At 39.8% G+C, this 13,601-nt stretch overlaps 1 protein-coding gene across 1 annotated transcript in view; it reads left to right on the forward strand.

The window, feature by feature from the left end:
- Nucleotides 1-1,351: 1,351 nt before the first annotated feature.
- The window catches only part of KCTD8 (potassium channel tetramerization domain containing 8), a 273,035-nt gene continuing 260,785 nt past the window's right edge, over nucleotides 1,352-13,601 (forward strand). Inside the window, exon 1 of the mRNA XM_020990828.2 lies at nucleotides 1,352-2,763. Coding sequence (XP_020846487.1) covers nucleotides 1,803-2,763 — 961 coding nt within the window. The 5' untranslated portion in view covers nucleotides 1,352-1,802. The remainder of the gene's footprint in view (nucleotides 2,764-13,601) is intronic.

Consider the following 13,601-nt stretch of genomic DNA (forward strand, 5'->3'; position numbering starts at 1 on the left):
TGAAATATAACTTATGAGAAACCTAAGATAAATTTCTTTTAATATATTACAATGTTTTTGGAAGATATAAATGACATAAATAATTTGCTTGAGATTAAATGATCCTGGTTAACTTGGCCAAGTCATTTGACATTTCTAGGCTTTACCTCCTATTCTGTCAGCTCTAAATCTATGATCCTATGATCTCAAATCTGAAGCTTCCTTTGGTTGACTGAAGGAGATGACATTGGACAATTACATCCCTGATAAGCATGGAAGTAAAAGAGAGATGGTGATTTAAAAAAAATCTTAGCATATTGTATATTTTGTTTTTTTAACTATCAATGAGTATGTATAATATTGCTATCAACATTTTTATAGCATTAATAATAGCTGAAAGCACCGTATACACAGGATCATAATTACTTTTCATTCAAGAATTAATTCAACAAACAGTAAGTATTCTCTAAGTCCTGTGGTTCTTTATCTTCACAAGCCTCCAAGTGTGCCCATGGTGAATAAATATGTAAGCTTCTGACATTTACAGAAGAGACTCTTCTCATCTGTAATTCCATCCCTCTTCACAAAGGTGTGCTGATGTTGCAGGCTGCACCTCGGATAGGTACCAGTAGAAAATAGGATGAGATAAAATCAATATAATTTTTACTTGTGACCTTACTCTAAGGTTAAGAGACAAATATAATGTAAGATGGGGCTTTTGTCTTAGAACTGAAAGAACACAGGGATTAAGATGAGGAAAGACTGCATTGGAGCGAGGTAAAGGGGAAAAGATAGAGTCTATCTTTTTCTATTTTTAGAGTCTGCCTTCTTGACAGAAAATAGTGGAAAAAAAATTCAGATAGTTCTCATGTAAATCAAGATCAAATGTAGTTTCAAAATTTTTCATCAACATATGCACATGAGATGTAGGCATGAGTTTTCCTTTAAATGCCTGCATCTTAACATGTCTCCACTGAGCGCATGAAATACCACCTGCTAGCAAACAGGTTCTCTTAATTTGTTAATCGATTAAGGTAACAGCTCTACCTCCATCCCAAAATTTCAAGTGGCTTCAGCTTGGGAAGTACATGTATTTTCCCGCTACCCAATAATTATCACAGGGTAGAAAAATAGCTTACACATTTTTTTAAAGAGAGAGACGATTCTTCCTTTCTCCGTCCTCCCCCTGGGGGGGGGGACTAGTGACCCCTTTTCCTCCACCTCACTGTCCTTGCTGCCCTCTCTGAACTCCCGCCCCCTGGCGACGGCTCAGGCGGGCAGCGTCTGGCGGCTATCTCTTTAAGTGACAGCTGTGGCTTGAGTCCCAGTCCAGGGCTTGACGTCAGTGCAGCTTCCCGGGGCAGCGAAGAGCTGGTACTGCTGCCGTCTGTGCCTGTGGCTTGCCTCGCGCGCTTGCTCGCTCGCTCTCCTTACTGCCGGGAAGGCGAGTAGCTGTTTGCTCCAGTTTCTCCTCCCTCCTCCTGGCTGAGAGCGGAGCAGCAGTCCAAGTCTCTTACACTTACCCCTCGAGCCGGAAAGGAGCAGCTGTTACTATATTGCTGCTGCAACAGCGTTGGCATTACTATCCCTTCCTGCCCTGCCCGCCCCGATGGAGACTGAGGGCCACCGCCGCCGCCGCTCCAAGCACTGAACCGGCTGCTACGGCTGGACAAGGGAGAGCGCAGCGGGGCGGAGGGCGTCGGGGCGCCTGGGCACAAGAAGGGGGCAAGAGGGAGTGACGGTGGCGGGAGGGGGGGGAGGGTGTGGGTGGCAAAGGAGGATAAAGTGAGGTGCTTCCAGGGGTCTCTTGGCTGGCAGGGGTAATGACCATGGCTCTGAAGGACACGGGCAGCGGAGGCGGCACGATACTGCCCATCAGCGACATGATCTCTTCCACCTCTCCGGCGGCCGCCGCCGCCACATCTTTCACTGGTCCCTGCGCCCCTTCTCCCTTCCCCGAAGTGGTGGAGCTGAATGTGGGGGGCCAGGTTTATGTGACCAAGCACTCCACGCTGCTCAGCGTCCCAGACAGCACTTTGGCCAGCATGTTCTCTCCGCCTAGTCCCCGGGGCGGCGCCCGGCGCCGCGGAGAACTACCCAGAGATAGCAGAGCGCGCTTCTTCATTGACCGGGATGGCTTCCTCTTCAGGTACGTGCTGGATTACCTGCGGGACAAACAGCTGTCACTGCCAGAACACTTCCCGGAGAAGGAGCGGCTCTTACGGGAGGCTGAGTACTTCCAACTGGGCGACCTGGTCAAGCTGCTGTCTCCCAAGGTGACCAAGCAGAGCTCGCTCAACGACGAGGGCTGCCAAAGCGACCTGGAGGACAACCTGTCTCAGGGCAGCAGCGATCTGCTTCTGCTCCGAGGCGCAGCCTCCGCGGCCACAGCCCCGGGTCCCGGAGGCATCAGCAGTGGCTCCCTGCTGGATAAGCGCTCAGGCTTCCTCACGCTGGGCTACCGGGGCTCCTACACCACGGTGCGGGATAACCAGGCAGACGCCAAATTCCGCCGCGTGGCGCGGATCATGGTGTGCGGGCGCATCGCCCTGGCCAAGGAGGTCTTTGGGGACACGCTGAACGAGAGCCGGGACCCCGACCGTCCCCCAGAAAAGTATACGTCCCGCTTCTATCTCAAGTTCACTTACTTGGAACAGGCGTTCGACCGGCTGTCGGAGGCCGGCTTCCACATGGTGGCGTGTAACTCCACGGGCACCGCCGCCTTCATCAACCAGTACCGGGACGACAAGATCTGGAGCAGCTATACGGAGTACATCTTCTTCAGTAAGTTCTTACGTTCTATTTCTTACCTCTTCTCCCCTACCCCAATTTCCCAGCCCTGCGCCCTCATCCACCTCCCCCATCCTATTCAATTTTTCCTTGATGGAGGAGAAAGAGAGCTGGGGTCTCGAGTTTGAAGAGTTTGTCATTAGTCTTTTGCTGCGTTGTTGCCCTCGTCCATTCCCCTTTCTCTACCTTTTGACCCAGGAAAGAGATTGAAGTGATTTCATGTGTTTAACGTTTTCACACCTAGCACAAAGTGAGCCCTGTCGTTTATTCATGCTGGTTTCTAGGAATGGAATTTGGTCCCTGTTATTTCTCTGAGTCTCTTTAATGACCTTTCGGACACTGAGTTGTCTAACTTTTGGGATGCAACGTCCAGTCGTGGAGAGCCTCTCAGCCCATAGCTTCCCCCAGTTGCGTCTGGGATAACAGTAACCCCAGGGCGTTAGAGGTGGGGGAAGTGGGGAGGGTGTTGCAGGTCGGAATTTCTATTCCAGCTTCAGTGGAATTGTGGGGTTAGGTTTGCTCAGGTTAGACCTGATTTCCTTACGAGGACAAGCTGGCATTACACACCTCCAGGGCAAAAAAAATCTTATTACTGCAATTAAGTGCATCGTGGTAGGTGCAGAGCCGCCTTTCTAGAGTAGTTCAGGGACCAATGCGGGGCTAGACTTTTGACTCTGTGTGTTGATTGCTGGTTATGGTTTCAGGGTCTGTAGCCTCTAGCTAGCTTGAAAGGGGGAATCCAGGGGCCGTTAAAATATGCTAACCATTTTGCATATCTGGGATCCCGGATTCCCCTGAGCCAGTCGTTAGTCCAAAGCTTTCCAAGTAGTTTTTCCTGCTCTGCTTTCATGATTTATAGAGAGGGCAGAGGAGACAACCGAGGGAGGAGGACTTGAGCAGAGCATAGGTGGAACAGCTGAGTTGAGTTTAATCTCAAAGATTGTAGAGGGCAGCTGCTTGAAGAATGCAGCCTCAGTGTCTGAATTAAGGAGCTTCACACTTTTCTCTGTGGTTTATTTTTACTTTGATTAACCGCAAAGCAAACGCTCTCCATCTGGGCTCTTTTTCAAGCATTTTAGAGCAGATGATGAATCACCTTTCCAAAGAGAATGGAAGGGGGCCTCTTCCTAAAGAGAGGGAGCTTAATTAAAGCATATTAACTTGCTGTTGCTACTGTCCATTTTGTGGACGTGTTGTGGATTTCAGGTTGTCCCTAAAAACATTTAGCACACAAGCATGTACAGGTAATTTTCAAGTATACAGTAAGGTAAAGACTAAAGAGCAATTTGAACTAATGAAAAGCCAACTGGGAAGATAGGAACATGGCTTGACAGAGCACTTCCTTTTACAGATACCAGAAGCCTTAAACTTGCCAGTGGGGTTTTGAAGTGTTGCATTCTGAAACCTGTGGTGAACATGCTTAAGTATTTTGCCATTCATTTACTATTCAGAAACTTGAATAGGCTCATGTATGTGACATGAAAGCTTGTCTGACAAAGGACCTTGTACCTGGAGCCAGGCAATGTGTTACTTGCTTAGTTTCTAGTTTGTTAGCTTTAGGGGAGTTAAAAGCCTGAAGTCTCATCTGTAAGATGGGTGTAAAAAAATACTTGTCCTCCTCATGGGGTTGCTTTGAGGAAATCGTTTTATAACCACTAAATAACTGTAGAAAGAGGAGCTTATTGGTGAGAGTATAATTTTTAGTCAGAAGTTGCTGTAGTGAAAGGTAGCTTGACTCAGTCAACTTTATAATAAAGGTAGTAGTCATTTTCAAGAATCAGGAGAAGACAAATAAACAGACCTATTTCCATTTTTTAAATGGAATTCTTGATGGGAGTAAACACTTCCTTAAGGCAACCTAGAATAAGAGTTCAGTGTTGTAGTGGCTCAAAAGTTCAGTTTTTAATTTTTACCAATTTATCTCAACTCATTTTTATTGTGCATTAAATATTGATGGTCAGCAAAATTACAGAATTTTTTTTTTCTACAACTGCCTCTCTGATTGCTTTTGTCATGCAATTGGGATATCTTCTATTGTATATCACAGAAATTAAATATTTTTAGCAGTATTTTTTTCCAGATTTCTCTTTCGAGAGGATGAAATAAGTCTTTATTTAAATCCTAATCATCAACATTCACATGATTTTGAACATCTTAATATGCTTGAGTAGAATTGGAGCAGTTGCATTTTGCCATTTTTATGGTTCGCAATGTCTGTTGGAGAAGAAATATGCCTGGGATCAAGTATTAGAGCTTCCACATATTGCTTGGATTTCTCTCTCTCTTTCTCTCTCTCTGTCAAATTTCTGGCATTGAAACTGCACCCTTTAGTTATGAAGTAATACAAATATGGAAACTATGAAACAATACTCTGAGAAAAAAATTCGAAGCTGGAAACCCACAGAATCAAACTAATATTACCCCTCAATACCCCAAAAGAAAAGTTGTATGTGGTGTGATGTAATGTTTATTTATATTAGTGAAGTATTTCTGAAGACATTTACGCTATAAATGACAATCCAAGGTTTTACTGTGCCCATAATTTAAAAATTAATATTCAAGGTATTTTTAAAAGTAAAAGGCTCTAATGATCTGTTCATTAAAAAGTTTAAACCTAAGGCAGTAATTTACAAGTAAATCCTCTTCTTTAGTAATCTTAAACTTATCCTTCAACATTTTAGTAAAATGTAAGTTCAGAGGAAAAAAGGAGGCTTTTGTATTTGTTTGTCCAGTGCTTACCTAGCACAGTGTCTGGGATATGGTAAGCAGTTAATAAGGGCTCATTGACTAATTCAGTGGATTTGTGATCTTGTTGAGTACTCTCTTCAATGGTGCAGATCTCAATTCAACTGTACCTTTTTCTCCTGTAAGAATCTTGTCCCTTCTTCTGATAAATCCGACAGAAGAGATCAGCCCAACACATTGGAATTCTTTTAATATTTCATGGATGCCAGTGCAATATCTGAGCTGTCTCATCCTTTGCTGTTACTACATGATTAGCAATGTTCTTTTCTAGTTATATCCATGATGATTGATATCATTTAATCAATAAACAATTATTAAGTACCTACTATTTGCCTGGCAGCCCCTGCTCCCTTAGCAGTCACAGTTGCTGAAGACCTCAGAAAAGAAAGTTCATTCCACCAGAGTCCTTGGCACTATCTACATTGTCCAACATCAAAAATGAATTAAAAAAAAATCAATGGTGATAAAACTAAAGATGCAGTGCCATATGCCTTATTGCTCTACCCTCCTGCCCCAGGACCACTGGTCCTTTCCATATATCCTGGAGTGGAATCTCCTATATGGGTCCTACTCCTCTACTGGAATATGAGCTGCTTCAGAGCAAGGGCTGAGTTTTCTACTAGAATCTTGATCACTTGACACAGTGCTTTACACAGAGTAAGCACTTGATAGGTGCTTTTTCATTCATTCAGGCACTATGCTAGGTATGGAGGATTCAAAAACAAAATTGAAACAATTTTTGTCTCCAAGGAATTTAATTTTATTGGGGAGATAGCATGTATGTGTGTGTGTACATGTGTAAAAATTAAGGTCCTTTAAACATTTAGTTTAGATGGTAATGTAGTAATTTGAAATAGGAGCATTGAGTTGAGAAGTATGAGACCTATTATATATTTGTGTATATGTTTAAAATAACTATAAGGTTTATTTTTTGGGGGGTGGAGGGGTAAAGGTGGTACTATCTAGAGATCATGAAAAGCCTTGAAGATAAACTTATCTGAACTTTTAAGGAAACCTGGAATTCTAAGATGTAAGAAAGGTCTGAGAGTGCCTGTAAGATATAGGGAATGCCTTTCGCAAAGGCGTTGAGGTGGAAGGCAGAGTACCATATACAAAGTTGAGCAAGAAGGCCAGTTTCACTATTTTATAGAGTTTGTGAAGGGGATTCATGTATGACAGGTTGTTAAGGTAGGTTAGAGCCAGTTTCTGAAGGCCTTTTAATGCCAAGCAAAGGGAGTTTTTATTTGCTCTTAGAGGTAATAAGGAGACCTTGGAGCTTATTGAGTGGGGGAGTGGCATAATCATACCTATACTTTAGGACTATCCCTAGCAGCTGGATGGAGGATGTACTGGAAAAGAGAGATACTCAAGCAAGGAGCACCTTTAGAAATCCACTGCAGTAATTAGGCCAATTGTAAAGTGATTAGGGACTAAACAAGGGCATAGCTGGTGCTTGGAGATAAAGTGAAGAGTTTGGGAGGTGTTATAGAGGTAGAATTAAGAATATATGGTAACTGATTCACATAATTTCTTATTTTCAAATACATGTTGGCAATATGCTGCAACCTACTTAGGCCTTGTATGTGGTTTGTCATTGTTTTTTGGGTCACTTACAATTTTAATTCTTCTCAGATTGTGATACTTTGGCTTTCTCCCATTATGCACAATTGCCTCTGTATTACGGAAATGCTTTCCCTCTTCACCTCTGCCTCCTAGCTTCTCTAGTTTTCTTCAAGACTTAGCTTATTCCTACCTTTTGAGTATTTCAAAACAAATATAATCTGGCTAGCACACACACATACATATATACGTACATGCACGTGCACTCACACACACCCCCCTTCTCTATTCTCTGTATTATATATACTATATATATACACACTCTCTATATACTGTATTATATATACTATATATGGTATACCGGTATATATCCTAGTATATATCCTAATATAGAGTGTATATACTAGTATAAGAATTATATATAGTATATGTATATGTACCAGTATATATACATGTAGTATATGCAATATATAGTATATATACTAGTATATACTAGCATGCACTATATATACTATATACTCCATATATGGCATATACAGTATATATAGTATATATGCTATATATAACAGTATATATACTATATATATTGTACATATAGTATATGCATGATATATTACATATAGTATATGTAATATATAGTATATACACTCTATATTAGGATATATACTAATACATATGTATGTATACTAGGGTATATATAAATGAAATATACTGTATGTAAATATATTCTTGCGCACAGAAGAGGTGTGTGTGCATGCACAAGAAAGGCTTGTTTTCCTTTTTCTATCTTGTTTGCACAGTGTTTTGCATGTTTGTCTCCCCATTAGACTGTGAGCTCTTTAAGAGCAGGCACTATCTAGTGCCTTTTGATACATGGTAGATACTTTGTGAATGCTAGTTGACTTGACTGACTTCTTGGTATCTCATTCTTTCAACACTCAAGTACCAACCACATACAAAAAATTAAACTCCTTTAAATGTTTAGCTTAGGTAGTAATGTAGCAGTTTGAAGTAAGATCATTGGATTGAGAAAGAGAAGGACGCCTTTCATCAGGCCCTACTCTCTCATTTTACAGATGAGGAAACTGAGACCTAGGGAGATTATGAGTTGCTTAAGTTTGTCCTGGTAGAAGAGTCTGAGTTTGAGCTCAGATTCTTGTCAAATCTAATGCTATTTCTATAATATTAAGATATTGTTTTTCCTTTTTGCCTTTTCCTTCCTTTTTTTGGAGGGGGAAGGGGGAATGATGATCAGAATTGAACAGCAATTGGAATCTTTTTGATTTCGAGAATGGTTAGAGCTGTTCATATTTACATAGTGTTTTAAAGTTTGCGTTTTTTTTCCCATGGAAGTCCTGAGAAGTAGGTAGAAAAAGAACTATTACCCATATTTTAAAAACTGAGACCTATGGTTGAGAGAATTTATTTGGCTTGCCCTCATCAGAATTGGGATTGTTAGCCAAGTATCCATTGCTCTTTACACCTTCCTACCTCTCTAAATGATGACTGTCAAAAGAGCCAAAAAATTTAATGGTTGAAAAATGATGACCATAATATAAGTATGTGACTAGCTTTTTCTTGTCCATAATTTTTCCTTTGTGAAGTTTTTTTTTAAATGACTTCAGTGGTGAAACTAAATTGTAAACTATGCCATTAAAATGACCATCTACTGTACTTTTGGCAGTTTGAAATAACTGATTAAAGAGCGTGCTCTTCTTCTAGGCCTTAGCTTTGAGGCCAAATTCAATTCCTCCAGGTTTGCCAGTGTTACTGCAGTTGGTTTCTCTGACTGGACTTTTGCAGAGCCTCATTCTGATATTAGAGCCAATAAGTCATTTAGTATTCTCCATTAGGAAACTGAACTTGGGCCTTTGGCAATGTTTCCTGATAAATGCTAAGCCAGATTAATTTCTCTTTAAGTGCCTGTGTCCAAGTCATTGGATTCTAATGCTCAAGGTTGTATGCAGGCTATTAAACATTTGATGCCGGCTTCATTTGACTACACGGTCACTTTGCTATCCTATCTGTTCTTAATCTTAACTCATTACTTTATTCAGTCCTTTTGGTGCACTATGAAGACAAAACATAAAGCCAGAGGAGAGAATTTGTACATTGCTTATGTTGCACTGAAAAGATTGTTACTCCCCTAGTGGAAAAACAGTGATTTATTTTAGAATACTTAGATATGCTGCTTCATTTTGGAATGTCTGTGCGGTAGCTAGGGTTAGGGATACATACACAAGCACACGCATTCTTGGAAAAGAATGCTTATATACAGAAGCAGTTGTATGTAATGGGAAGAATCCTGGACTTGGGGTCAGAAGATCAGCTTCAAATCTTCCCCTTACCAGCTGTGTGTCATTAGACAAAGCACTTAATCGGATACTCAATTTCTTCTTTTGGAAAATGGGGCAATTATTACTCCCTGTGCACTTCATGGCATTCCATCATTTTTTTGGACTCATATTTTGTGGAGGAGCTTTATCAACTGTAAAGCACTAAAAAATATCCCTAGTGTATAGTATGAAGTCATGTGTTTGAGTGCAAATGTTCCTTCCAAATGGCTATTATAATATTTTTGACAGTATATAATTAAAGGTTTTAAAGAAAAGAGTAGCATTGGCTTCTACAGGAAGCCTTTAACATTTCCTCGTAATTCTAGCAACTTCTTTGTGTTGATTATTTCTAATTAATTTGGTATGTGGCTTATTTGTTCACAGTTGTTTACATGTTGTCTCCACCAATAGACCGTGAACTTCTCGAGAAGAGGGACCATCTTTTACCTTTCTTTGTTTCCCTAGCACTTAGCTCATGACTTGGCATATGGTAGGTGATTAGTAAATATTTATTGACTGACAGTGTGGAAGGAGGGTAGGACCCAAGTTAGAATCTTAACCTTGAACTATGTAGTCATGAGCAGGTCACTTCCTCTCTTAGTGTCTGTTTCCTGATCTGTAAAATGGGAATAATAATAATATACATTTAATACCTGCCCCCAGGGAGTGGGGGAGAGGGCATTTTAAGGAAAATTGGAGCAGCTCCCATCAACTGATTCGGGGTCCAGCTTAACTTTCTTATGGTTAGGAAACTTAATCCCTCAATACCAATGATATAGAATCAATGGCTGCCCAAGGGTAAATCATCTTCCTCCTTATCTCCACTGTCTATTTTCTCATCTCCCATCTACCTCAAATGTCCCACTCCAGAGATGCCAATCCAGAATTCTTGTTCCATAATTCACAAACTCCCCTTAATTTTTGAGGTCTTCCTCTCACATGTATTCCTTCCATTTTCTGGTATTCCAAGAGACCTGGGTCCCCTGGATGACACTGTGTCCCTGGATATCCATTCCGATTCTGGTTACACCTTTTCCAACTTTTCTTCCTTTTGCATCCCACAGTAAGTACGTTGGTCCCAGCAAAGGATCTTCTTTGTTCCATATTGCCATTTTTAGACTCTCTCACCCACCACTTGGCAATTTTATATTCAAGCACTCAATCTAAATTCTTGTGGTAATCGTTTGCTAGCTCTCAGAACATTCTCCTTTCTTTCTTTGAGTTTTGTGCCTTGCTTATAGTTGTCCTATCCACCCTAAACCCTGTCCACCTACTAGGAGATTTCAACACATACCTTACTCTATGATACCCCTTATCTTCTAATTCTTTAATCTACTCAATGTTCTTGAGCATACATATTCAATCAGTTGCCAAATCTTGTAATTTCTTTTGTATATACATGTCTCAAAAATCTTAGTAGTTTTACACTTTGACAACTTTTAAATGCTACAAATTGAGTAAAAATCATTTGAAAGTTTTAATTTCTCATATTTCTTTAGTTTTGTGAATTTTGAATGTAAATTTTAAATTTGTTTTCAGTAAGACAGGACTCCTTATTATGTGTGGCACGTGTGACAGTTCCTGGATGACACCTTCTCAGACTGGTGGATTGGTACCATAGTTGTTTGGCTATCTTTGTTACCTGATCTAGCTCCATTAGACCTTTTCTTGTGGTGTCATGTCAAAACTGCGTTGCATGTTTCAAACCTCATTCTTTGGCTGTTTTAAGGCTAGGAGTACAAGTATGATCCTTTCAGTCACTGAACAGCAAGTTTTTATAAATTTCAGAAATTGAGTAGGGTTCTGTATAGCATAAGATGGTGATTATGTTGAATTTTTATAAGAACCATATCAATATTTTAAAAACTTAATTAATCTTTCAATTTTGCGGGGTAAAGTTATGGCATTTATACTTCTGAAGTTCTTAAAGCTGCACTAAAGTGATTGATGCACCTTAGAGAGCCTCATCTCCACTCAGACGGCACTGCCCTGGTTTAGGCTTGTGCCACCTCTTACCTGAACTGTAATAATGGCTTCCTAGTTCCCTCCATCTCCCTACCCCAGTCAATCCTCCATATAGCTTCCATAAAGTGATAAAATATGGGTCTGTCCATGTCCCTTCCCCCAACTCAATAAATTCCAGAGGTGTCTTATTATGTTTGGAATAAAATATAAATTTTTATTTGACATTTAAAGCTTTTTACAACCTGACCCCAATCCTATATTTTCAGCCTCATCACGCATCACTCTCCTCCATATATCTATTCTATAGACAGTATTCTATAGGCATACTGGCATTCTTGCTGTTTCTCACACCATACTTCAGTCTTTGCATTGGCTTCCTCCCCTGTTGGAATACATTCCTCCTTCCTACACACATTCCTACCTCTTGGGATCCTTGGTTTCTTTCAAGACTTGGCTCAGATATTACCTTCCAGGGCTCATTGTTGCCCCAGCTGGAAATGCTTGCCTGACCAAGATTAACTTTTATCCTTTTTTTTGGTACATATCTGCAATGTATATGTGCATCTTCTCTCCCCTTGTAGAATGCAAGCTTTTTAAGTAAAGGTTCTCTTTTGACTTTGTCATTCAATTCTCAGCACCTAGCTCAGTATCTGACACAAAATTGGTCTTTAATAAATGCTTGTTCATGGATTCATTAATGTTTAGCTGCCATCATTATTATACCATTGCTTCATTCTTCTCTTATTGTAAAGCATTTGAAGATAAACCCCCATCAGTTAATTAAATAACACATAGGGTGAATGTAACATACCCTGATTTTTTCCTCTTGAGTCAATGAGTTGTAAGTTTAGAATGGCTTTTTCCCGTGCCTTACCTCCATGGTAATGCTTGACGTTGAGAAATTTATGGTACTACCAAACTAGTATACAAAATCTAATTTGTCTTAGTGGATATATCCTGTATTTAAAATTCATCCTGATTTATTTAATCAAATGTAGGCAAGATTTGGAGTTAAGAGCTCCAATGACTGTTTACCCTGTTAACATTTTTTTTTTGTATAATGAAAGCTACATGTATAGCTTTGAAATGATACCTTATTAGTTATATTCCACTTAGATAGGAACAGTAATGTCAGACTGAACAACTCTTTCATGGAGAGGCAACATGGCATAGTGGACAGAGTGGGATTGACTTGAAGTTGTTCTGACTTGGGTTCAGAATTGGCCTTTGACACTTACCTTTAACTTCTTTGTGCTTCAAACAATTCTCCAGAACTCATCTGCTAAATTAGAAAGATTGGAGGAGGGAGTTCCTGAGTGCCCCTCACCCTCAACATGATGAAAACATAGATCCTTTGGAGGTATTTTCATGATTATGTCTAAATAAAAGCAGAATTTTTATTTTTAATCCTTTTTGTTAAAGTTCCTTTTTTACCTGAAGTCATTTGTTAAGTTATATTGTGACAATTTCTCCAGCAGCCAAATGGACAATTGGCTTAGCAGCCAGCAGGGGAATAAGCAGAACAACAGATGAACCTTTAAGACATAAAGATCCCATTTTCATGCAAATATCCCTAGCAATAAAGCAGACAGAAAATAAGACAAAATGTCTCTAAATGTAAAAACATTGGAGGATGTTGTGAACCACCTGCTGCTATTTAAGAAAATGGAACTTTAAAACTTCATGCTTTTAAAGATACCACCATTTTCTATGTAGGAGTTCTGCTTTAGGGATTTTGCTCTTGTGGCTTTATTAAAATCCCATTAGACCTTTTCCCCCCTCTTAAATCTTAGTTTGTAGGTGGAGCTGGGCAAGCAAGAGTAGAACCTAAAATCAAATTGAAAGAAGGGATAGAACATTAAACCTTTGCTGATACTGGACCCTTTTCCTTTGGGAATTAGAATGCTAGCAATTAGTCCTAATCTGGTGTTCTTTATGATTGATTGAACTCTTTTATTTGGTAAAATGAAAAAAAAAAGCTAAGAAGAAATAAGTTACAATAGTATTTTGCAATAATTCGCAAAATAAGAATTGAAGTAAGTTATTGCCATGTTTTTATTAGATAACATTTAATTCACTTTAGATACACCTTATAACAATTTGCCATCTTTGACAGATTTTATTTCTTGGGTAAAAGTACATGACATAATTATTTTGTCATTAGTAACAGTGTTTAGTACTGGTTTTGCTTTCTTTTTTTCATCTTATGACTAGAAAAAATAATTA

Source organism: Phascolarctos cinereus, unplaced genomic scaffold, assembly GCF_003287225.1.
Source record: "Phascolarctos cinereus isolate Bilbo 61053 unplaced genomic scaffold, phaCin_HiC Scaffold_9;HRSCAF=440, whole genome shotgun sequence".
NCBI classification, from domain to species: domain Eukaryota; kingdom Metazoa; phylum Chordata; class Mammalia; order Diprotodontia; family Phascolarctidae; genus Phascolarctos; species Phascolarctos cinereus.